Source organism: Oncorhynchus mykiss, chromosome 12 (genome assembly GCF_013265735.2).
Source record: "Oncorhynchus mykiss isolate Arlee chromosome 12, USDA_OmykA_1.1, whole genome shotgun sequence".
Lineage (NCBI taxonomy): Eukaryota > Metazoa > Chordata > Actinopteri > Salmoniformes > Salmonidae > Oncorhynchus > Oncorhynchus mykiss.
In genome coordinates this window covers 36,063,413-36,090,271 of record NC_048576.1, presented here as the reverse complement: position 1 = coordinate 36,090,271, position 26,859 = coordinate 36,063,413, and the positions used below count along the sequence as shown (strand labels likewise).

General features: G+C 41.4%; 1 protein-coding gene across 2 annotated transcripts in view; it reads right to left on the bottom strand.

Annotated features, from left to right (window-relative positions):
• Positions 1-417: 417 nt before the first annotated feature.
• Positions 418-26,859, bottom strand: part of LOC110537515 (delta-sarcoglycan) — a 351,568-nt gene continuing 325,126 nt past the window's right edge. For both annotated transcript variants that reach the window (XM_021623618.2, XM_021623616.2), the window contains exons 7-8: positions 8,649-8,772; positions 418-5,412 (exon numbers count right to left, since the gene is read on the bottom strand). In XM_021623618.2, coding sequence (XP_021479293.1) covers positions 5,233-5,412; positions 8,649-8,772 — 304 coding nt within the window. In that variant the 3' untranslated portion in view covers positions 418-5,232. The remainder of the gene's footprint in view (positions 5,413-8,648; positions 8,773-26,859) is intronic.

The window sequence follows — 26,859 nt, the reverse complement described above, 5'->3', positions numbered from 1 at the left end:
CTGAATGCTCGGCTATGAAAAGCCAACTGACATTTACTCCTAAGGTGCTGATCTGTCTTCCAACATGGCTGCCAGGAGGCATTGTATGTCACCTGGCAATTCTCTATTAACTAATTTACTGCCTATTGATGTCACCAGCCAGGCCAAAATTCCATCCCACTAAAACAGGTTGAGATTTCAGGTCTTTTCAAACACCTCTTACACTAAACGGGCATTACCATTTTCTTCACAATTTCACAGTATTATTCCAACATCATAGTGTGGAAAGATATATATAAAACACTGCAAAATCACGTTTTTGACTGCACTGGGCTTTTAACTGAGTTACTGGAGGGTATAACATAAACAAGGACGTGAAAACGTAGAACAATTATCTGACGGACAGAAGAGTGAACATGCACACAAATGAAGCAATTATTTTTTAAATAAGTTTATTGATACATTTTAGATTGCAACTCAATTCATAAATACAAACTGTATACAGAAAGTATAATAAATGTAAGATAGTTAACTGACACGTATTCGTGTCAGTTAACACGTATTCGCATTACGTATTCGCATTGTTACAATTCTGTCTATATCCATTTGTTTTGCATAGAATGTGCGAGGATCTTCATTTACATTCGCAAAAATGTGTTTTAATCGTAATTGAATCTTCTCAAAGAGGACTAAATAAATGTATGTGAACTAAATGAATACCTCATACTCGAGCGTGGATGACACAGCTATCACTCCTGAAAGCGTTATATCAGATCTGTATCTTAAAATATGAAATAAGCATCCTCTTTTGATTGAATAGAGGACAGGTAACCAAAGTCTTGTTTAAAATGACAAGCTGCAGACTATTTTCAGACACATGAGAGAATGGCCCCTAATGTCAAACCCAAAGCAAGGTACGAAGTGAATTTATTTTGATTGTGAGTGTAATTTTGTCCTCATGCCCTCATCAACATTTTGTGCTCCTTTCACATGTAATGCTGTTCAAAATCGCCTCAAGACGTGACGTAACACATCTTTGTTAAGCTAAGAACTAAAACAAATTAAATTACACAAGAATGCACTTACACTCAGCTCAGAAAAATTATTCAACTAAATATCTCAGAAACATGCAAAATATGTTATTCAATCAATTAGTGTTTACAGCCATTTTAATGAATTAAAGATTCATAAAACATAATTTTGCAAATTAGAATATAATAAATATGGCATTCAATGTCCTGATTTTAGCTCATTAGATCTCGTTCAATTGGAGAGGTGTGAGAGACAACACATAGCTAACGTTTAGAACACCCAAAACATTTGTAAAATGGTAGCTCTGATATATATCATTCTGTGTCTTGAGCCACTGGCGGTTAGCCTATTGAACATATATAATTATATCCCCATCATAACAGAGAAACTGTGTATGTTTGAAGACGTCTGTCACTCTCAGTCTATAAGAGTACCACTGCCAGACAGACACTAGGAACGTTTCAATTTCCAGGTTTATTCAGCAATGTCGCAAAAAAAGTAGAAATTGAGATGATGGAAATGGCAGATATAGGATACGTTTTCTAAAGATTGACACATTTTTATCCGTTCGACAGGGGTGTATTTTCCTTTGTCTAACTTTCTTTATTGTAAAAACTGTGATGGAAACTGTATTTTTTTAATAAATTATGATTTACAGGACAAGGATTGTCCTGACTTCCAAGAATGCCTGAATTACTTTGCCTTGCTTTTCTGGTTGGCTGGCAAGTATCAGCATCCAATTATTTCAGATCTATAGGAGTGCAAGTTTCCCCATGGCACGGACCGTGGAGATACGTTGACACATGATAATTTTTCATTCGAATATGGCAAATATTAGTCAATTATTGCATTCTATCCATGCTGGCTTTTGCGGGCAACCTGAGAAATAAAACAAATAGGTGGAAGGGCATACAGGCTGTCGCCAATTTCTTAATGCGCAATTTTCCTAAATGGGTAATGGAAACAACTTTTTTTTTAAGAAAGTTAAATAGAAATGCCAAAAATCACTGGACCAGTTAAAGGAAACATACTGTAGCTATTGTCAAATGATGGACCCTTATGAGACTTTTGAGTTTGCTTTTCTGCTATAGTTGCAGGGAAATTATCTCACAAAACATGTAAAGGGTCTTAGATAATCCTTCTCAAGCTAAGTGTGAACTGTGTTGATCAAGCACTTTTGGAAAATCTGATTCTAAAGTCCCCCATCCCCCATCCTTTGTCTTCTTTCAGTAGGCCAGAAGACAGACTTGAACGAAGGCAATGATTAACAGTGTCTCTCATTAGAATAATTCTACAGGAAGTCCTCCACAATAGTGGTTATTCGTTTGTGTACCCAGAAGCACTGTCATTGATCGGTATTTATTTTAGAGCAGTGTTTCCCAACTCCAGTCCTCAAGTACCCCCAACAGCACACATTTTTGTTGTAACCCTGGACATGGACACCTGATTCAACTTGTCAACTAGTCATCAAGCCCTCAATGAGTTGAATCAGGTGAGTTTGTTGGGGTACTCGAGGATTGGGGTTTGGAAACGCTGTTTTATAATTACAAACAGAGACAATCTAATAACTGGAGTCAGAATGACATGTATGTGCAGTGGACAGGAGAGTAGTAGAGGACTAGGGCCGCTTTTAATGATTTGCAATCCTGTTATTGGGGTTGTGGCAGAGGCAACCAGTGACCGGGCACTTAGCAAATACTTGCTAATGAGGCTCACGGCAGCCATTTGCCCTGTTCCTAAACAATCAAAACACACATCAAACACTTTGGACAGTCTGTCTCACTATAATGAGGAGGAAAAGGGGAGTTAAACTTAATTTGAGTGGTGTTGATACAGTCCTCTGATCTAGTCAATTAGCACTGGACACACTCAGGTTTGTACAATTTGTGCGTGTCTGTGTCATAACTTTTCTATGGTGCAGAACACTGAAATGTAAGAATGCTGTAGTTTGGGTCAACTGATCTGCTTTTCAGACAACAATAACTGTATAAAACAGACCAAATTCAATATGCCTGGGGAAATGCTTCAGTCATCTTGACATTTAGTTTATTATATTCTATCAGCAATACTCAGTGGCATTTTACAGTGTGTGCGTCTGAAATCTAAATTAATAAAAGGCTTTTATGTGGAGAAAAAATAACATTTTACAGAGCCAATACAAAACGTAACATCTCTTGAATATACAGTAGCACAACATTGACAGAGCTGTAAAAACCCAGCTGTAAAAACCCTCCTGAAGACTGTATTGCTTTCCTCAGCAGGGATGCTGCACTTATAACGAGTGGTCTAAGCTGAGGCAAACAGCCCCATTGAAATGGAGTAAAGGAAGAGGACATCGATGCAAGGCAAAGTGGACTTGAGTACATCCATTTTCTCTCTAATAAACTTGAACACAGACACTGTTCACTTCAGATTGCTTCAGGAGGATTGCAGTGTATGGGAGCTAAGGACAAGTACTCAATGAGTACTGTACAAGATGACTACGTATCAAGTCATAGTAGGGGCCCCTCCACTTTTTGGTTTGTGTGTCGGTTACTCTGAGCATCATTGAACAAGTAGAGCCAAATACACAGTCGAGAAAAGGCAAAAAAAAGCTTTTAGTAGAACAAATTCCACACAACACACGAGGAATGCAAAGACCTCATCCCCAACTGCCAAACAAAATGGGCTAGGATTCATATTTACTATTGAGCTCAGCATGTGAGAAGTTCACACAAAGAAGAGGACCAAAATAACGAAAAAGCAATATCACTTCTCCCAAAAGGCAAACATTGTACACTATACATGCGTACCTGTAGAATATCAAGATGTTTACTTATTCAATCTTTTTTTTTTTTTACAAAAACACATGATATAAAAGCTTGAATTTGCAAAAGAGCATATTCTCCATTTATCGAGGATATGTCCTTGACACACACAGATGTGATTGTGTATTTACAAATAAACTATATAAAAAAAACATGTGTTTGACAATAATATTTGGGCCAACATATTGGTAAAGGGATTAAACCACTGAAAAAATATGAGAAAAGGAGAGGGTGAAAGAGGGTGTGGGTGCATGCAGTTGGGTGAGTCAGATATCTTTGCATTCCCACCCTCTACACACAAAGCGGATTTAACCGAAAGGAAAAATCAAATGTACTCATTAACAAAATAAAGTCTGTGTGATGTGCTTCTCCTTGCCACAAGTGCATTGATATAAGGCACAGGCACAATTTCCCCTCTTTGAACAGAGTGGGTCACAATGGTTCAGTCCCAGTACGAGGAAATGGTAGGGTGATCACCTATGAAGACCATCACATCTCCATCAAATCAAATCAAAGTTTATTCGTCGCATACACAGATTTGCAGATATGCTCTCTATGGTATTTATGGTATATATACAGTATATACTCTGGTATATATTGAGATATACTCAATGTTTACCATAATGCTCCCTTAGCTGTGTGGGTTAAAAATCTGTGCTGCTGTTGTTCTCTTCATGATTCTATAAAGTCGACATTTACGTGAATTGACATGATATGCAAGTGTTACCAAGCTTGACACATTGACAATCAAAATCATTCACAAAAGAAAATACTATTGGCACACACTTCATGTTTCAAAACAAGAGACAATATTCGTTAGAACTGCTAACAAACTGGAAAAATTTAATCATAGAACAAAATAGCAATGAGCCTTCTATCACCACGTGTGGTAGATGACTTCAAGCAAAAAGTGTAAAATGGCAGGATATTGCAGGGTTTCTAAATGTGGGTGATCACCCTAGTGATTCTGGTACTGAAATTGTCTTCAGGACAGCGAACAGAACATTGTCACTCTGAGTGTCTCTTTGTAAATCGCAGGAGAATCCCTCTCAGTTTCTGCCAGAGGGTTGTTAGGAGGGACAGAACACTTTGTGTGTGTGTGAGTGTCTCTGTGTATGTGTCTCTCTCTCTCTCTGTGTGTGTGTGTGTGTGTGTGTGTGTGTGTGTGTGTGTGTGTGTGTGTGTGTGTGTGTGTGTGTGTGTGTGTGTGTGTGTGTGTGTGTGTTTGATAACAATGTGTGTTGGTATGATCTGTATGTGTAAGTGTATGTGTGTTTCAATGTGTGTGTGTGTTTCAGTATACATGTATGTGTGTGTATGTTTCAGTGCTTGTGTGTGTGCATGCAAATGTTTGTGTGTGTGTGTGTGTGTGTGTGTGTGTGTGTGTGTGTGTGTGTGTGTGTGTGTGTGTGTTCTAGAGGCAGACGTTGTTGCTGATCTGACAGGTGGAGCCTTTCCCGGCCTGTGAGAGGAAGAGTTTTCCATTGGGACAGACGCACACCTCATAGACAGTTTGTCTGGAGGTGGTCCCCGATGGAGAGGCCTTGCCCTCCGGCAGACGCAGCAGCCTGATCCTCCGTGCGTCCAGATTGATCTGACCAAGAGGAGACAAGGGAAGATAAAGGCAGAGGGTATTTTATTTACTTACAGTGCCTTGCGAAAGTATTCGGCCCCCTTGAACTTTGCGACCTTTTGCCACATTTCAGGCTTCAAACATAAAGATATAAAACTGTATTTTTTTGTGAAGAATCAACAACAAGTGGGACACAATCATGAAGTGGAACGACATTTATTGGATATTTCAAACTTTTTTAACAAATCAAAAACTGAAAAATTGGGCGTGCAAAATTATTCAGCCCCCTTAAGTTAATACTTTGTAGCGCCAGCTTTTGCTGCGATTACAGCTGTAAGCCGCTTGGGGTATGTCTCTATCAGTTTTGCACATCGAGAGACTGACATTTTTTCCCATTCCTCCTTGCAAAACAGCTCGAGCTCAGTGAGGTTGGATGGAGAGCATTTGTGAACAGCAGTTTTCAGTTCTTTCCACAGATTCTCGATTGGATTCAGGTCTGGACTTTGACTTGGCCTTTCTAACACCTGGATATGTTTATTTTTGAACCATTCCATTGTAGATTTTGCTTTATGTTTTGGATCATTGTCTTGTTGGAAGACAAATCTCCGTCCCAGTCTCAGGTCTTTTGCAGACTCCATCAGGTTTTCTTCCAGAATGGTCCTGTATTTGGCTCCATCCATCTTCCCATCAATTTTAACCATCTTCCCTGTCCCTGCTGAAGAAAAGCAGGCCCAAACCATGATGCTGCCACCACCATGTTTGACAGTGGGGATGGTGTGTTCAGCTGTGTTGCTTTTACGCCAAACATAACGTTTTGCATTGTTACCAAAAAGTTCAATTTTGGTTTCATCTGACCAAAGCACCTTCTTCCACATGTTTGGTGTGTCTCCCAGGTGGCTTGTGGCAAACTTTAAACGACATTTTTATGGATATCTTTAAGAAATGGCTTTCTTCTTGCCACTCTTCCATAAAGGCCAGATTTGTGCAATATACGACTGATTGTTGTCCTATGGACAGAGTCTCCCACCTCAGCTGTAGATCTCTGCAGTTCATCCAGAGTGATCATGGGCCTCTTGGCTGCATCTCTGATCAGTCTTCTCCTTGTATGAGCTGAAAGTTTAGAGGGACGGCCAGGTCTTGGTAGATTTGCAGTGGTCTGATACTCCTTCCATTTCAATATTATCGCTTGCACAGTGCTCCTTGGGATGTTTAAAGCTTGGGAAATCTTTTTGTATCCAAATCCGGCTTTAAACTTATTCACAACAGTATCTCGGACCTGCCTGGTGTGTTGCTTGTTCTTCATGATGCTCTCTGCGCTTTTAACGGACCTCTGAGACTATCACAGTGCATGTGCATTTATACTGAGACTTGATTACACACAGGTGGATTGTATTTATCATCATTAGTCATTTAGGTCAACATTGGATCATTCAGAGATCCTCACTGAACTTCTGGAGAGAGTTTGCTGCACTGAAAGTAAAGGGGCTGAATAATTTTGCACGCCCAATTTTTCAGTTTTTGATTTGTTAAAAAAGTTTGAAATATCCAATAAATGTCGTTCCACTTCATGATTGTGTCCCACTTGTTGTTGATTCTTCACAAAAAAATACAGTTTTATATCTTTATGTTTGAAGCCTGAAATGTGGCAAAAGTTCGCAAAGTTCAAGGGGGCCGAATACTTTCGCAAGGCACTGTACAGTATGTGTAGGTGAGTAGGTTGCTGAGTTAGTGAGAAAGAGTAGAGAGAGAGAGAGAGCGTGAGAGAGAGAACTGTGTGTGTGACTCCACCCATGTATTTGTTCAAAAATCACCAAGTATAGCCTCCTCTACCTAACAACAAGACAATTATAATGAGCTTGAGATGATAGATCACTCAAAGCACTGTTGACAATATACTGTAGATCTGTTTGGTTTGCATGATCTGTTCATTGTAGAAAACAAAACACAACTCTACATTTTGCTAAAGGCATCTCTGCCATGCTTCTGGGCTGAAGAAAAGTGGCTATCGGCTAACAAAGCCATTACAGGCAATAACCTCTTAACGGTCACACACCTAACTCATCTCTGAGCGCTCCTTCATGATTTAAGATGAACAAATCTATACCCAGGCGTTTAAGCTACACTCTTAGCACCTTTTCTTCTATCTCAAACCTAAAAGGGTTCTTTGGCTGTCCCATAGGAGAACCCTTTGAAGAACCATTTTTGGTTCCACATAGAACCCTTTTGGTTCAAGGTAGAACCCTTATGGGTTCCATGTATAACCCTTTCCACAGAGGGTTCTACATGGAACCCAAAAGGGTTCTACCTGGAACCAAAAAGGTTATCCTATGGGGACAGCCGGAAAAACCTTTTGGAACCCTTTTTCCTAAGACTGTACCTATCAATTCCAGCAATAACTTCTAACTTTAATTTGACATTACCATTTGAAATGGTATTTCTTCTCTTTCACCCAACTTTACCATCCACCCAGTCTAAATCCCATCTCTCTAACCCCCCTCGCCCTCCCGGGACTGGGCTTGTATATTTGCCCGACCGGGAGTGGAACTGCTCCATACATAAAAAGGTAAAAGGAGTCATTATCAGGCGCCTGGGGGAAGCATTCCCATCAAATGACCTGGAACACTTAAGCAGGGAGTCTCAGCTGACTTCTCCACACATCTGCTATTGAGCAAATCTCTGCAGTGAGAGAAAGGTTGGGGGATGGGCAGGTCTCTAATAGGCAAACCTCACCACTAATTGTGGTTGGAAGTGTCAAGGGGCTCCTAGAGAGCGAGAGCTGTCTGTGAGGTGTCTGTCCACACATCAGGCAGGTGACACATGGACAGTTGGAAGGCTTCTCAAATGGAGTGTGAGTGCAGACACCTCACAGACAGATCACAGACAAAGCACTAAAATGTCTGATATAAGTCACATCAAGTCCATAAAATGGAGAGGGGCCTCTGTTTATGTGTTATATCATCATTAAACTTCGGAACAAGGGCAATAATACGACAAATTAAGTTTTACCCTCATTCACATTTTCCTCACATCATAACATTGACAGACAGATATACAGATGTAGAGTATACACATTGTGAGAACTCTTAATGCAGCTTTACTTCCTTCCTGACCTCCTTCCTTCATGACATCAGTGATGAACTGATCTGATATAACTTGAAAATGAAAGCTATCGAGTGAAATCCTTTAGATCAATGACTACTTTAAGGGAGGAGGATGGAAAGATGAAAAGATAAAAGTTGGGAAAATGGGTCCCCTACCTCTCCGTCTTTGGACTCCAGGCGTAGGTCACTTCTACACGTGGCCTGGATGTCCCCTGCCTCTGCTAGGATCTGGATTCCTTTAGGGGCCTCCATGTACAGCGACCGCGTGGGAGACTCCAGCCTGGAAGAGAGAGAAGAGACAATTCCAACAATGACAATATATAGTAAAGAATATCCAAGATAGAGCCTGGGAGAAAACAGAAAAATTATGCCCCTTGGTAGCTACGACTGCTGTTACTGAAACACATGACACACAAACAGAAAAACAAACATCAAGTGAAAGTGTCAGGTGTATTCACTACATCATGACTTTTGCTAATCGTTTTTCTTCATACAATAACATGTGTCTGTTGTTCATAGTATAATGGGCTTCCATTGTCTCAGGATCTCATATCAGAGTATAACTTTTGGGGAGTGTTGTTATTCCTCAGTCAGTGAATGGAGATATGAACCAGAGCCTGGAATGAAGATATGGAGACAGTAAACAGTAATCTAGGATAAGAGGTTGTGGCTGCAGGTGAAGTTTTTCTCTGGCCCCTGCCAGCCTCAGCCGCTGCCCAACAAGGAAATGAAGTATCGATCACATGGCCAAACAAACAACTAGCAGCATTTATATTCCAATAAGTAGCTGTCATCTTTATTCATATCAAACGGGTTTGGTTGACCTTACTTAAACATTTAAATAATAAAGGGGAGAGAGATGAATGCTAGATGAAGGATCATGAATTATATCAAATGTCCCTTACATATTGCTGTGATATTACTATATTCTAGTAGTGTATTATTATGTTATATACTGTATCATATTATTATATTTTTTTATTATATTTTATAAACTGGGTGGTTTGTCCCTGAATGCTGTTTGGCTGACAGCCATGGTATACCACGTGCATGACAAAACATTTGATTTTTATTGCTCTAATTATGTTGGTAACCAGTTTATAATAGCAATAAGGCACCTCGGGAGTCTGTGATATATGGCCAATATACCACAGCTAAAGCCTGTATCCAGGCACTCCGCGATGTGTCGTGCCTAAGACCAGTCCAAAGCTGTGGTATTTTGGCCTTATTGCTTAAATATATCATATTATAATATTCTAGGCTATTACTGCCATCTGACTTGTTAACATTGGAAAAAAGAGGACAGAAAAGACAACAAAGTGGCCTGGGTTATTATTATAAGAACATAATGGCCACCGAATGCTGTGCAATGACACTGGGAAATCAATAAACGCTTATAAGATTCAGGCAGTTGGAAATAATGTGGGCAGGATGTCAAAACAGGCTACACATCTAGCGACTGAGACACAACCCTAAATTACACCTCAGGTGTTAAATGAGAGGCCATGTAACTGTTATCACACTGCAATCTCTGCAATGTTCAGCCATTGAGAGAAAAAAAATCCATTTTTATACCTAGTGCTAATATGCTTCTTTTGACAATTTACTTATGGAATCAATGTGTCTTAAAGTAAACTAATAAATATATGTATATTTTAAATATATCAATTAACTTGCATACAGGGAGGGACCAGGAAGTCCTGTCAGCATGGATGGAAAAGAGACACATTTTAATATCATGTCTAGACACGTCTGAAAAGACGGGCACAATCAGAATGTGGACAAGAGCAGGACAAAGGACGCATGTTAGAACCAGGTATAAATGGGTCTTAAGTTGTACACTGAGATGAAGATGAATGAAGAGTGTGTGAACAGATATGTTGAGGATGTTTAACATCTAGGAGATGTTCACCATCTAAGAATGTAATTGGAAATATCAAACATTTTCCCCTTGAATCAAAGCACAGATGATTGGTGGAGGGATGTGTGGTTATTTTCATCACTAGACTCTTCCATTTTTTGTCTCTCCCCTGCACAATCCTATTCAAGGATTTCATTAATGGACAAAGTGTTCCTTCATCAAATGCCCATATAAGCCTGGCTGTCACATTGCTAGTGAATGAGTGAAGGTTATGTACCAACACTCATATTGATCCTGTAGTTGTGTTCCAAATGACCATTTACCTAGCACAAGCATGTTAGTTACTGTAACATACAGTGCATTTGGAAAATATTCAGACTCCTTGACTTTTTCCACATTTTGTTACGTTACAGACTTATTCTAAAAGTTATGGGGAAAAAATCCTCATCAATCTACACACAATACCCCATAATGACAAAGAGAAAACAGGTTTTAGAATTTTTGTTAAAAATTTTAAAATACATATATATGTACATAAAGCTCAGGAAAAAAATGAAGAGACCACTGCAAAAATATCAGTTTCTCTGGTTTTACTATTTATAGGTATGTTTTTGAGTAAAATTACAAATGTTGTTTTATTCTATAAAACTAATGACAACACTTCTCCCAAATTCCAAATAAAAATATTGCCATTTAGAGCATTTATTTGCAGAAAATGGCAACTGGTCAAAATAACCAAAAGGATGCAGTGTTGTCAGACCTAGAATAATGCAAAAAAAAAAAAAGTTCATATTGAGAAATCGGGGAGAAAGGCCTTGGTCAGTCAGGTGACCATGAACCCAATGGTCACTCTGACAGAGCTCCAGAGTTACTCTGTGGAGATGGGAGAACCTCCCAGAAGGACAACCATCTCCGCAGCACTCCACCAATCAAGCCTTTATGGTAGAGTGGCCAGACGGAAGCCACTCCTCAGTAAAAGGTACACGACGGCCCGCTTGGAGTTTGCCAAAAGGCACTTAAAGGACTCTCAGACCATGAGAAACAAGATTCTTTGGTCTGATGAAACCAAGATTGAACTCTTTGGCCTGAAGGCCAAGGGTCACGTCTGGAGGAAACCTGGCACCATCCCTACGGTGAAGCATGGTGGTGGCAGCATCATGCTGTGTGGATGTATTTCAGCGGCAGGGACTAAGAGACTAGTCAGGATCAAGGGAAAGATGAACGGAGATCCTTGAAAAGCTGCTCCAGAGAACTCGGGACCTCAGACTGGGGTGAATATTTACCTTCCAACAAGACAACGATCCTAAGCACACAGCCTGGACAATGCAGGAGTGGCTTTCGGGACAAGTCTCTGAATGTCCTTAACTGGCTCAGCCAGAGCCTGGACTTGAACCCAATCAAACATCTCTGGAGAGACCTGAAGAATATATGTGGAGCGAGGTTTCCCATCCAACCTGACAGAGCTTGAGAGGATAGCTTGTAGCATCATACCCAAGAAGACTAGAGGCTGTAATCACTGTCAAAGGTGTTTCAACAAAGTACTGAGTAAAGGATAGCTTGTAGCATCATACCCAAGAAGACTCAAGGCTGTAATCACTGCCAAAGGTGTTTCAACAAAGTACTGAGTAAAGGGAATATAAATTTGCAAACATTTCTATGTTTTTGCTCTAAGTGTGTCTGCTAAAACTTAGATCAACAGAATAACGCTGTGATGGTACATCATGTCCTTTGAAAGAGGATCAACACAACATGACACTACTTTGTTTGGAGTTTGATGTCAGTGTAGGAGGATGAGAAACATCGTCAGACTATCTCTACTAAAGGAGAAAACATTTCATGTTGGGTTTAGTTGCCATGTTGTGATCGGAAAATAGTCGAAACAAAAATAACTATACCATCATTGGTTAGATTCAGAAAAAAAGGAATTTCAAAAAGCATTTATTGTTATGAAAATCAAAGCAACCACTCCCATGCATTAATCTTATAGCCCAAAGTGCTCTTCCTCTTTGAAAAGCCTATGATTGTGAGCCTCAGCCTGGCTGTCTATCTGTATTCAGGGTCGGGGTGTGCTGTGTGCCTCAGATGCTTCTGGAGGGAAAATAAAACAGATTACAAGACACAACGTTACAGCAACAGCATCCTTGGCATTGTCTCAGGATCACAGAGAGTCAACTAATCAGACGCTTGACCAAGAAATGAAGGTTGTGTTGGGAATAATAGAAGAGGCTGAGGTAGACGTGATGTGCATCTCCTGGTGCACTGTTCAATTATGTATCTATATAAACATACATGTTTTGAAAAACGATCTGTTTTTGCCATTGCCCTCACTGGCTTTCATGCGATTTAAATGTGGGCTTGTCCGAGGTGTCAGACTCGGTGATGTAATGAACATGATGGGAGACAGAGAGCTGGTTTCAAGCGCAGGGCGCTGCAGGTGTTTATTTGTAAAGGACCACAGGAGGATGAATGTAGCTGGGTCCAAAAAGGCAACAGTACAGGCAGGGAAAAGGCTAGTAACGTTGTCCAGGAGATCAGGCAATAGGTTGATAACAGGAAATCTGATAGGCTAAAGTACAGGCAGGGAATAGGCAAAAGCCACCGTTAGTGAGGCAGGCAAAAACTATTGTACACAGGAAGATTGCATTACACTAAACACAGTGCTCCGAATAGAAATGTATCAGAAAACAAGCAATACCTTACAATGATGGGTGCAAAGAACTGAAGTAAATAGTATGTGATAATGACATACAGTTGTGTGAACAGGTGATCAGAATTCAGGTGATTGGGATCTGGGGAGTAAGCTGCGTTCAGGGGATCTATGTGTTTGAGAGTGTGAGCTGGAAAGGGGGCTGGAAAGTGAGCTGCGTTCAGGGGATCTACGTGTTTGAGAATGTGAGCTGAAAAGGGGGCTGGAAAGTGAGCTGCGTTCATGGGATCTACGTGTTTGAGAGTGTGAGTTGGATGCAGACGTTACAGGCGACAGTTGCTGTCCATTTGAGTACTGTGGTTGGTTCCCTAAAACTCTGGGGAGGGTTTAGCGAAGGATCAATTACTCTGATAAATATATACTTTAAAAAGGTGGTTTGTCTGACAGGTCTGGGGCTTATTGTAGTGTGGTTGACCCCATTGGGTCAGCACTCCCAACTACAGTCACAGCATTTGTTTTAATGATTACAAATTACCTCCAAAACTCTGCTCAAAGGTAAAACAGTTATAGCGGTCAAACAATAAATCTGGATAAATGGCGGCTCCGTTTTCAAAGAAAGACATTTATGGCTTAATGTCACATTACTTTCTGAGAGCACATTCCATGTTCAAGGAGTTATTGTGGTGCTTTTTTGTTCTCAGGCTAGGCGTCATTGTTTTGTTTGTATCTGTGTAGAGAACGGGTCAGGACATCTGTCAAATAGTCCTGACCTCCTTTCTGCTGCCATAAGTGAGAAATGCATTCAATAGAAGGACATGTCCTATGGATGACACATTAACATCAACCATAGAGATATGATGATGGTTATTGGTCAAATTCTATAACATTTGCAGGGATTGGGAGAATATGACACTCAAAATAGAACATGGTGGGATCCTGAATTCTTACCTGCCAAGGATTCCAACACATTACGTAAAGATGAGATTTTTACTCATGCTCCACTGTGCTCACCCCTCTTTCTAATGTAATTGGATAGTTTCGGCCATATCTCATTTTCAATTGGCCATTTGTCATAAAATAATGCATAAATAGAAGAAAAAGCCCCAGCCTACAACCAACAATTACACTGGGAATTGTATGCAGGAGATTCGGAGCATCATTCAAAGTGATCTGTCCTTTTCTGACAGAACGTTTTTAAATGATCATTTCAAAAGCGCCATAAATGATGGATGAGTCATCACACAAAGTCATATCTCTGGAAGCAATATTATACATTTGTCAGGGAATACTCTCTGCTTGTCTCTCTGTCTCTCTCTCCACTCTTTCTCCAATTAACAACCCAAATAGCACTGTAACATAATCCAAATGCAATCTATATGTATCTACACCAAATTAATTTACACAAGATATAGTAGGAATCATATGTACATCAGTAAATATATTAGAGTGAGCTATGTCAAGAACCGGGTATATAAATAAATATTTGAGGTGATGTCAGGGAGTGGGAGAGAACTGTGTGTTTATAGTGTGTTCCTTTTGATTGATGGGTGTCAGAATGTTCGCTGTACATGGTGGCAGGGCTGATAACCAGTGTCACCTGTCAGCGAGGGTAAGCCCACTGTTGCCTTCTCTCCTCTCACTCTGACAGGGCCAGGGGGAGGGAGAGAAGTTCTGTGTCTGTGGCTTTACTAAGTTATTTTAGGGGGTAAGGTGGAAGGTGAAGTGAGTGTGTGTCTGTGTGTGTGTGGGTATATGTGTGTGTGTCTGGGGGTGTGTATACAGTGGGGCAAAAAAGTATTTAGTCAGCCACCAATTGTGCAAGTTCTCCCGCTTAAAAAGATGAGAGGCCTGTAATTTTCATCATAGGTACACTTCAACTATGACAGACAAAATTAGAAATAAAATCCTGAAAATCACATTGTAGGGTTTGTAATGAATTTATTTGAAAATTATTGTGGAAAATAATAGTTGAAGTGTACCTATGATGAAAATTACAGGCCTCTCATCTTTTTAAGTGGGAGAACTTGCACAATTGGTGGCTGACTAAATACTTTTTTGCCCCACTAAATATACAGAAGTTTACATACACCTTAGCCAAATACATTTAAACTCAGTTTTTCACAATTCCTGACATTTAATCCTAGTAAAAATCCCTGTCTTAGGTCAGTTAGGATATCCACTTCATTTTAAGAATGTGAAATGTCAGAATAATAGTGGAGAGAATTATTTATTTCAGCTTTTATTTCTTTCATTACATTCCCAGTGGGTCAGAAGTTTACATACACTCAGTTAGTATTTGGTAGCATTGCCTTTAAATTGTTTAACTTGGGTCAAATGTTTCGGGTAGCCTTTCACAAGCTTTTCACAATAAGTTGGGTGAATTTTGGCCCATTCCTTCTGACAGAGCTGGTGTAACTGAGTCAGGTTTGTAGGCCTCCTTGCTCTCACATGCTTTTTCAGTTCTGCCCACAAACCTTCTATAGGATTGAGGTCAAGGATTTGTGATGGCCACTCCAATACCTTGACTTTGTTGCCCTTAAGCCATTTTGCCACAACATTGGAAGTATGCTTGGGGTCATTGTCCATTTGGAAGACCCATTTGAGACCAAGCTTTAACTTCCTGACTGATGTCCTGAGTAGTGGCTTCAATATATTCACATAATTTTCCTTTCTCATGACGCCATCTATTTTGTGAAGTGCACCAGTCCCTCCTGCAGCAAAGCACCCCCACAACATGATGCTTCCACCCCGTGCTTCGTGGTTGGGATGGTGTTCTTTGGCTTGCAAGCCTCCCCTTTATTCCTGTAAACATAACAATGGTCATTATGGCCAAACCGTTCTACTTTTGTTTCATCAGACCAGAGGACATTTCTCCAAAAAGTACGATCTTTGTCCCCATGTGCAGTTGCAAACCATAGTCTGGCATCTTTATGGCGGTTTTGGAGCAGTGGCTTCTTCCATGCTGAGCGGCCTTTCAGGTTATATCGATATAGGACTCGTTTTACTGTGAAAATAGATATTTTTGTACCTGTTTCTTCCAGCATCTTCACAAGGTCCTTTGCTGTTCGGCGATTGATTTGCACGTTTCACACCAAATTACGTTCATCTCTAGGAGACAGAATGTGTCTCCTTCCTGAGCGGTATGATAGCTGCGTGGTCTCATGTTGTTTATACTTGCGTACTATTGTTTGTACAGATGAACGCGGTTCCTTCAGGAGTTTGGAAATTGCTCCCAAGGATGAACCAGACTTGTGGTGATCTACAATTTTTTTGATTTTGATTTATCTTTTGATTTTCCTGTGATGTTAAGCAAAGAGGCACTGAGTTTGAAGGTAGGCCTTGAAATACATCCACAGCTACACCTGCAATTGACTCAAATTATGTCAATTAGCCTATCAGAAGTTTCTAAAGCCATGGCATCATTTTCTGGAATTTTCCAAGCTGTTTAACGGCACAGTCAACTTAGTGTATGTAAACTTCTGACCCACTGGAATTGTGATACAATGAATTGTGAGTGAAATAATTTCTCTGTAAACAATTGTAAACAATTGTTGGAAAAATGACTTGTGTCATGCACAAAGTAGATGTCCTAACCGACTTGCCAAAACTATAGTTTGGTAACAAGAAATTTGTGGAGTGGTTGAAAAACAAGTTTTAATGACTCCAACCTAAGTGTATGTAAACTTCCGACTTCAACTGTATGTGTGTCTGTGTGTGTATGCGTGTGTGTTTATATGTGTATGTCTGTGGGTGTGCATGTAGATATTCTTCTGTCTATTATATTCTTTTAAGAGACAGAGCTGAGATTACTAGTGACCTCACCAACTCTGCAATTTATACACAACCGGCTCCAGTCTCTCAAAGTACACATATTGTTTCCTCCCCAACACTTCAATTAATGTGTATGTGTGTGTGTGTACCTACATGTTTTGTTGGTTGCGAGATAGTATAGTATAATATGTTGGTGGAGGCTTGTGGCTTATGCTCCATGTGGCTCTAAATGCTCATTGATATGGATCTGCAATGTATAAGGGTTCAAATCCTTTGTTCTATTACAGACATCCTTTGTTCTCTATGAAAAGGTTTGAGCCCTTTGTCTTTGTTCTCTATTATAGGGGTTCAAGTCCTCTATTAATAATTATAAAAGGCTAGAGTCCTTTATTTTTGTGAAACCTTCTTTTTGAATAGAAGTGAGTTGCAAGTTGAGTAGCAATTTTTACAGGTGTGGTTAATGTAAGTCTTCAACAAGCTTTTTGAAGTGAACAAAAGTTTGATGGGTAGCCAGGCCCTACAGAGACATGTTGTGTTCTAGAAGAGGTTTGAGTCCTTAAAAGGTGCTATATAAATATACACTGCTCAAAAAAATAAAGGGAACACTAAAATAACACATCCTAGATCTGAATGAATGAAATATTCTTATTAAATACTTTTTTCTTTACATAGTTGAATGTGCTGACAACAAAATCACACACAAATTATCAATGGAAATAAAATGTATCAAGCCATGGAGGTCTGGATTTGGAGTCACACTCAAAATTAAAGTGGAAAACCACACTACAGGCTGATCCAACTTTGATGTAATGTCCTTAAAACAAGTCAAAATGAGGCTCAGTAGTGTGTGTGGCCTCCACGTGCCTGTATGACCTCCCTACAACGCCTGGGCATGCTCCTGATGAGGTGGCGGATGGTCTCCTGAGGGATCTCCTCCCAGACCTGGACTAAAGCATCCGCCAACTCCTGGACAGTCTGTGGTGCAACGTGGCGTTGGTGGATGGAGCGAGACATGATGTCCAATATATGTGCTCAATTGGATTCAGGTCTGGGGAACGGGCGGGTCAGTCCATAGCATCAACGCCTTCCTCTTGCAGGAACTGCTGACACACTCCAGCCACATGAGTTCTAGCATTGTCTTGCATTAGGAGGAACCCAGGGCCAACCGCACCACCATATGGTCTCACAAGGGGTCTGAGGATCTCATCTCGGTACCTAATGGCAGTCAGGCTACCTCTGGCGAGCACATGCACCAAATAAATGCCACCCCAGACCATGACTGACCCACCGCCAAACCGGTCATGCTGGAGGATGTTGCAGGCAGCAGAACGTTCTCCACGGCGTCTCAAGACTCTGTCACGTTTGTCACGTGCTCAGTGTGAACCTGCTTTCATCTGTGAAGAGCACAGGGCACCAGTGGCGAACTTGCCAATCTTGGTGTTCTCTGGCAAATGCCAAACATCCTGCATGGTGTTGGGCTGTAAGCTGTGGATGTCGGGCCCTCATACCACCCTCATGGAGTCTGTTTCTGACCATTTGAGCAGACACATGCACATTTGTGGCCTGCTGGAGGTCATTTTGCAGGGCTCTGGCAGTGCTCCTCCTGCTCCTCCTTGCACAAAGGCAGAGGTAGCGGTCCTGCTGCTGGGTTGTTGCCCTCCTACGGCCTCCTCCACGTCTCCTGATGTACTGGCCTGTCTCCTGGTAGCGCCTCCATGCTCTGGACACTATGCTGACAGACACAGCAAACCTTCTTGCCTCGGCTCGCATTGATGTGCCATCCTGGATGAGCTGCACTACCTGAGCCACTTGTGTGGGTTGTAGACTCCGTCTCATGCTACCACTAGAGTGAAAGCACCTGCAGCATTCAAAAATGACCAAAACATCAGCCAGAGGAAGCATAGGAACTGAGAAGTGGTCTGTGGTCACTACCTGCAGAACCACTCCTTTATTGGGGGTGTCTTGCTAATTGCCTATAATTTCCACCTGTTGTCTATTCCATTTGCACAACAGCATGTGAAATTTATTGTCAATCAGTGTTGCTTCCTAAGTGGACAGTTTGATTTCACAGAAGTGTGATTGACTTGGAGTTACATTGTGTTGTTTAAGTGTTCCCTTTATTTTTTTGAGCAGTGTATATACAGTGGCAAGAAAAAGTATGTGAACCCTTCGAATATACCTAGATTTCTGCATAAAATGGTCATTAAATTTGATCTGATCTTCATCTATGTTACAACAATAGACAAAAACAGTTTGCTTAAACTAATAACACACAAACAATTATACATTTTCATGTCTTTATTGAACACACCGTATAAACGTTCACAGTGCAGGGTGGTAAAGTATGTGAACCAATGGATTTAATAACAGGTTGACCCTCCTTTGGCAGCAATAACCTCAACCAAACATTTTCTGTAGTTGCGGATCAGACCTGCACAACGGACAAGAGGAATTTTGGACCATTCCTCTTTACAAAACAGTTTGTGTTCAGCAATATTTTTGGGATGTCTGGTGTGAACTGCTGTCTTGAGGTCATGCCACAGCATCTCAAATCAGATAGAGGTCAGGACTCTGACTGGGCCACTCCAGAAGGCATATTTTCTTCTGTTGAAGCCATTTTGTTGCTGATTTACTTTTGTGTTTTGGGTTGTTGTCCTGTTGCATCACCCAACTTCTGTTGAGCTTCAATTGGTGGACAGATAGCCTAACATTCTCCTGCAAAATGTCTTTATAAACTTGGGAATTCATTTTTCTGTCAAGTATAGTTACGCTGTCCAGGCCCTGAGGCAGCAAAGTAGCCCCAAACCATGATGTTCCCTCCACCACTCCCTCCTCCATACACCACTCCCTCCTCCCACTTTACAGTTGGGATGAGGTGTTGATGTTGGTGTGCTGTGCCTTTTCTTCTCCACACACAGTGTTGTGTGTTCCTTCCAAACAACTCAACTGTAGTTTAATCTATCCACAGAATATTTTGCCAGTAGCGCTGTGGAACATCCAGTTGCACTTTTGCAAACTTCAGACGTGCAGCAATGTTTTTTTTGGACAGCAGTGGCTTCTTCCGTGGTGTCCTCCCATGAACACCATTCTTGTTTAGTGTTTTACGTATTTTAGACTGGTCAGAGATGTTAGCATGTTCCAGAGATTTCTGTATGTCTTTAGCTGACACTCTTGGATTCTTAATCTCATTGAGCATTCTGCGCTGTGCTCTTGCAGTCATCTTTGCAGGACAGTCACTCCTAGGGAGAGTAGCAACAGTGCTGAACTTTTTATAGACAATTTGTCTTACCATGGACTGATGAACATCAAGGCTTTTAGAGATACTTTTGTAACCCTTTCCAGCTTTATGCAAGTCAACAATTCTTAATCTTAGGTCTTCTGAGATCTCTTTTGCTTCAGGCTAGTTTCACATCAGGCAATGCTTCTTGTGAATAGCAAACTCTAATTTTGTGAGGGTTTTTTATAGCGTAAGGCAGCTCTAACCAACATCTCATTGATTGGACTCCAATTAGTTATTAGCCTAGGGGTTCACATACTTTTTCCAACCTAAACTGTGAATGTTTAAATTATGTATACAATATAGACAAGAAAAATACAATATTTTCTGTGTTATTAGTTTAAGCACACTATGGTTGTCTATTAATGTGACTTCGATGAAGATCAGATCAAATTTGACGACCAATTTATGCAGAAATCTAGGTAATTCCAAAGGGTTCACATACTTTTTCTTGCCACTGTATATACATTTTTTGGGGTTAAATAAATATATAAAGATAGAGACATATATTAAACAGCTTTTGAAGTTATTAAGAGAGAAAACCACTCTAGAAAAGGGCAGAACAGCTCCTCCGGATGTGAGCGTGAAAAATATTTTAAATTCACTGTCTAGTGATATGAAGAACCATTTCAAAGTAGAGAAGTGTAGGCAAGAGATAATAAAGAAATATTCCATCATTATTGACAAAGATGGAAAATGGAATCTGTCTGATAAACAAAAAGCTTGGGGAAATATACAGAGAATGTCTAATTCCTTGACAAAGACACGGTGGTCTTTAACTGTATTAGCCGAATTAAGAAAACGGGATGACAAATTAGATCAAATCAGATCAAAGTTTATTTGTCATGTGCGCCAAATACAAAAGGTGTAGACCTTCCAGTGAAATGCTTACTTACAGGCTCTAACTAACAGTGCAAAAAAAGGTATTAGGTGAACAATAGGTAAGTAAAAAAATAAAACCAACAGTAAAAAGACAGTGAAAAATAACAGTAGCGAGGCTACATACAGGCTACATACAAGTCCATATTGCAAATGTACGGTCCCTTACCAGACGTCCGAAAACGTTTGAAAAATTTGCGGACGGCGTCGGGCCGTGCGGCAGGGCCGGATCTACCGGGAAGTCATCAAACGGACATTCGGTTTCCGTTTTATGTAATAATCACATTTTGGTCATTTTTCCGCTGTCCCGATAAATCCCACAAGAGGGCGAATGGAATCATATTGCAAATGTACAAAACATCACGAATCACGACGTGGCCTTATCTCCAAAACGGAAAAGACTTCGAAGATGAAACTTGGTGAGCGTAGGTTTGGCAAATCAAATCAAATCAAATTTTATTTGTCACATTCACATGGTTAGCAGATGTTAATGCGAGTGTAGCGAAATGCTTGTGCTTCTAGTTCCGATGATGCAGTAATAACCAACAAGTAATCTAGCTAACAATTCCAAAACTACTACCTTATTGACACAAGTGTAAGGGGATAAAGAATATGTACTTAAAGATATATGAATGAGTGATGGTAAGAAGCGGCATAGGCAAGATACAGTAGATGGTATTGAGTGCAGTATATACATATGAGATGAGTATGTAAACAAAGTGGCATAGTTAAAGTGGCTAGTGATACATGTATTACATAAAGATGCAGTAGATGATATAGAGTACAGTACATGCGTATACATAGGAGATGAATAATGTAGGGTATGTAAACATTATATTAGGTAGCATTGTTTAAAGTGTCTAGTGTTATATTTTACATCATTTCCCATCAATTCCCATTATTAAAGTGGCTGGAGTTGAGTCAGTGTGTTGGCAGCAGCCACTCAATGTTAGTGGTGGCTGTTTAACAGTCTGATGGCCTTGAGATAGAAGCTGTTTTTCAGTCTCTCGGTCCCAGCTTTGATGCACCTGTACTGACCTCGCCTTCTGGATGATAGCGGGGTGAACAGGCAGTGGCTCGGGTGGTTGTTGTCCTTGATGATCTTTATGGCCTTCCTGTGACATCGGGTGGTGTAGGTGTCCTGGAGGGCAGGTAGTTTGCCCCCGGTGATGCGTTGTGCAGACCTCACTACCCTCTGGAGAGCCTTACGGTTGTGGGCGGAGCAGTTGCCGTACCAGGCGGTGATACAGCCCGACAGGATGCCCTCGATTGTGCATCTGTAGAAGTTTGTGAGTGCTTTTGGTGACAAGCCCGAATTTCTTCAGCCTCCTGAGGTTGAAGAGGCGCTGCTGCGCCTTCTTCACGATGCTGTCTGTGTGGGTGGACCAATTCAGTTTGTCTGTGATGTGTACGCCGAGGAACTTAAAACTTACTACCCTCTCCACTACTGTCCCATCGATGTGGATAGGGGGGTGTTCCCTCTGCTGTTTCCTGAAGTCCACAATCATCTCCTTAGTTTTGTTGACGTTGATTGTGAGGTTATTTTCCTGACACCACACTCCGAGGGCCCTCACCTCCTCCCTGTAGGCCGTCTCGTCGTTGTTGGTAATCAAGCCTACCACTGTTGTGTCGTCCGCAAACTTGATGATTGAGTTGGAGGCGTGCGTGGCCATGCAGTCGTGGGTGAACGGGGAGTACAGGAGAGGGCTCAGAACGCACCCATGTGGGGCCCCAGTGTTGAGGATCAGCAGGGTGGAGATATTGTTGCCTACCCTCACCACCTGGGGGCGGCCCGTCAGGAAGTCCAGTACCCAGTTGCACAGGGCGGGGTCGAGACCCAGGGTCTCGAGCTTGATGACGAGCTTGGAGGGCACTATGGTGTTAAATGCCGAGCTGTAGTCGATGAACAGCATTCTCACATAGGTATTCCTCTTGTCCAGATGGGTTAGGGCAGTGTGCAGTGTGGTTGAGATTGCATCGTCTGTGGACCTATTTGGGCGGTAAGCAAATTGGAGTGGGTCTAGGGTGTCAGGTAGGGTGAAGGTGATATGGTCCTTGACTAGTCTCTCAAAGCACTTCATGATGACGGAAGTGAGTGCTACGGGGCACTCGTCGTTTAGCTCAGTTACCTTAGCTTTCTTGGGAACAGGAACAATGGTGGCCCTTGAAGCATGTGGGAACAACAGACTGGGATAAGGATTGATTGAATATGTCCGTAAACACACGCCAGCTGGTCTGCGCATGCTCTGAGGGCGCGGCTGGGGATGCCGTCTGGGCCTGCAGCCTTGCGAGGGTTGACACTTTGAAATGTTTTCCTCACGTCGGCTGCAGTGAAGGAGAGTCCGCATGTTTTAGTTGCGGGCCGTGTCAGTGGCACTGTATTGTCCTCAAAGCGGGCATAATGGGCAGTTGGCCCCGAACAAGATGGCGTCTTGGCTTCAACGGTTTTTGAGTTATGGCCATTTTTCTGGGATTAAAGGTCCAAAATGAAAATAGAGCAATAATTTTTCCGCTTCACGTCAAAGTAAAGGAACCTACGGTGTCAATAAAAAAAGAACCAGACATTTATCTATCGTCGTTTAAGAGAAATCGTACAATGTCAAATTGGTGATGTTCAAAAATAGGTGTTTTTAAAAAGAAAAACAGTTACAGATCCAGTTGCAGGGTGTTCATACGAATCTTTTTAAAGTGTGCTGCGGAGCTCTGCGAGATTTCTGTGATTTTCTGTGATTTTCTGAAATAACTCACACTCACTAAACCCTCCATAAATAACTCAGTTCTTAACGTAAAGACTTAAAACTCAGGGTTCTGTAAAGGCATACACCAATCAGGATATGAGTTTATTTATAGCTTCCTGTGCCAACCGGAAGTGCCTTAAATGGTGTCATAGTGGCTGTTTTGAAGGGTTAAAATGTTCAGACATTTTCAAAGCTTCACATGTGTGATTAGGCAACCCCCATGAACTGTAAATCAGTCATGACTAGCATAAATATTCAAGGAGAATCTAAATCACACACACAGCTTGGCAGGAGGGACCCATTGGGGTGCGTAGAGACAGACAGTGCCTGCAATAGTTAGCTTTGTTCGAGCTAAAAAATAACCGTCAGACCTAGAGTTCTGAAACTTTAGAAACCTGTTCTAGACCTCAGGTCGATAGTGCGTGGTGAGTTAGGTGGCTCTAGAAGGTTCTTGGACCGAGAAACAGCCTCGTACATTTGCAATGACTTCAATTCATTTTGACCATTACAAAAATGACGACATTTAGAAAAGTCTCAGAGACGCAAGACTAGGTGCATTGAAACCGGCTCTGCCCATAGAGACGGATCCCAATGTTTCTGTCTGATAGCTCATTCAAGGACCCCGTAGCAAGGCATGGAAAAAAATGGATTTTCAGCACCAATTAGGGTCTTGCTCGGGCACCGAATGACCTATCGAGCCGAAACTCGGGATTCGGGGTCGCCTCACATAGGCCTACACATAATGTCCGAACTGGACCCGCAGCTAGAACGTAACTATGTGTTTTATGTTTTTATTATGTTTTAAACTGAAGGCGCTGTGAATTATGGGCTTGCTCTGAAATATGTGATAGTTGGCTTCTAAATGAGTTGGAAAAAGTGGGTTTGGTGTCAATTAGTATCAGTTTGGTGTCAGAATGACATCTAATTGACTTTTGGACACTGGCTTGCTAGTTGACTTTTGTACATTTGCAATATGTTTAAACGGAGAGGGACCATCACCAAAATGGCATTCTGAAATCAACACTAAAAATGGCATCACCATAGTCTCCAGACTGTGCCGAGTTCAACGAGACACCCCGCTTGACCGTAGCTCGCTCTGAGTGCAGCGACCTTGAAAAAAAGAAGGCCCAAAATGAAGCCTGGCCCTAAATGTAATTTGCTTTTGGGTGACAGTGAGAGAACCGTTAGGGTGAGAAGCACAATTCGACCTCAGGTACGTACCCGAGGTTCTCCCGATCCGTGCAAGCCTAACCTTGACCGTGTGGCATTAACCCTTACCAGGTAAAAGAAGGTGTTTACATCAAACAGTTTGCAATGACTTCTCTCCCCATAGGAATACATTGCCTGCACCCCTAAATTCAACCTGAAGCCTATGTGGGTTATGAATGCCGTATGAACCTGTCTTCGATGACAGTCCATCAGGCCACTATGAGGTCTACGTGTGTTGATTCTAAGCTTCCTGGAGCAACCGGAAGTGGTTAAATTCACCCTAAAAGTGTTTGAAACACATAACCTGTCATTGTGAAAATCACTGCATTCAACCCTGTGTAGATCAGTCAATTCTTAACTTAAAGACTTAAAACTCAGGATTCTGTAAGAGGCTATCTCAATCAAGACATGTGTTTACTTATAGTGCCTTTAATTGGGTCACAATGTCTGTTTCAAAGGGTTGAAAAAGTCACATCATTCCAAAACTTCATATGTGTGATTAGGCAACCCCCATGAACTGTAAATCAGTAATTTTTCCCACAAAATTTCAAATAAAAACTAAATCACACACACACACAGCTTGGAAGGAGGGATACATTGGGGTGCGTAGAGACATACACTGTCTGCATTAGTTAACCTTGTTGGTACTTTTAAAGAACCGTCAGACCTAGAGTTCCGAAACTTTAGAAACCTGTTCTACTTCAGGTCGATAGTGCGTGGTGAGTTACGTGGCTCTAGAAGGTTCTCGGACCGAGAAACAGCCTCGTACATTTGCAAAAACTTCAATTCATTAATGCATCACGAAAATGACGACATTTAGAAATGTCCCAGAGTTGCAAGACTAGGTGCATTACGACTGCCTCGGCCCATATAGACGGACCCCAATGTTTCTGTCTGATTGCTCATTCAAGGACCCTGTAGCAAGGCATGAAAAAAAGTGGATTTTCAGCACCAATTAGGGTCTTGCTCGGGCACCGAATGACCTATCAAGCCGAAACTTGGGATTCGGGGTCGCCTCAGCTAGGCCTACACATAACATCAGAACTGGACCCGCAGCTAGAACGTAACTACGTTTTAAAGTTTTTATTATGGTTTGAACAGAAGGCGTTGTGAATTTTGGGCCAGCTCTGAAGTATGTGATAGTTGGCTACTAAGCGAGTTGGAAAACGTGGGTTTGGTGTCAGTTTGTATCAGTTTGGTGTCAGAATGATATCTAATTGACTGATGGACGGTGACTTGCTGGTGACTCTTGTCCATTTGCAATATGTTTAAACAGTGAGGTACCATCACCAAAGTGACATTCTGAAATCAACCCTAATGAGCGATTGAGAGGAACCAGAATCACTGCCCAGCCATCCCGAGTTCATCGGCCAGTCAATTTCGCATTCCTGCAGGATTTTTATAGCATGACAAATTTGTGATGGTAAATGCCCATTGAACCATATTGCAAATGCACAGTGAATTTGCAATATGGTAAATGCCCATTGAACCATATTGCAATGGCACAGTGAATTTGCAAAAGTGAGAAAACATAAACAAATGGACATAATGAAATCAACACAACGAGCGATGGAGAAGAACCACCATCAAAAACTGTTGAGAAGCCTTTTTGTCCTAGACTTGGCACTCCAGTATCGCTTACCATGTAGTAGTAGAGAGAACAGTCTATGACTGGGGTGTCTGGAGTCTTTGACCATTTTTAGGGCCTTCCTCTGACACCGCCTGGTGTAGAGGTCCTGGATGGCAGGCAGCTTAGCCCCAGTGATGTACTGTGCCGTACGCACCACCCTCTGTAGTGCCTTGCGGTCTGAGGCCGAGCAATTGCCGTACCAGGTAGTGATGCAACCAGTCAGGATGGTCTCGATGTTGCAGCTCATGACAGGGCATTGCAGAGAGTTAAGGATAGTTTGAAAGCTCTTGGTTCACAAATCAAAAACTTGAAAGAAGAAATTCAACAATTACAGGCAAGGGTCGTGAAAACATAC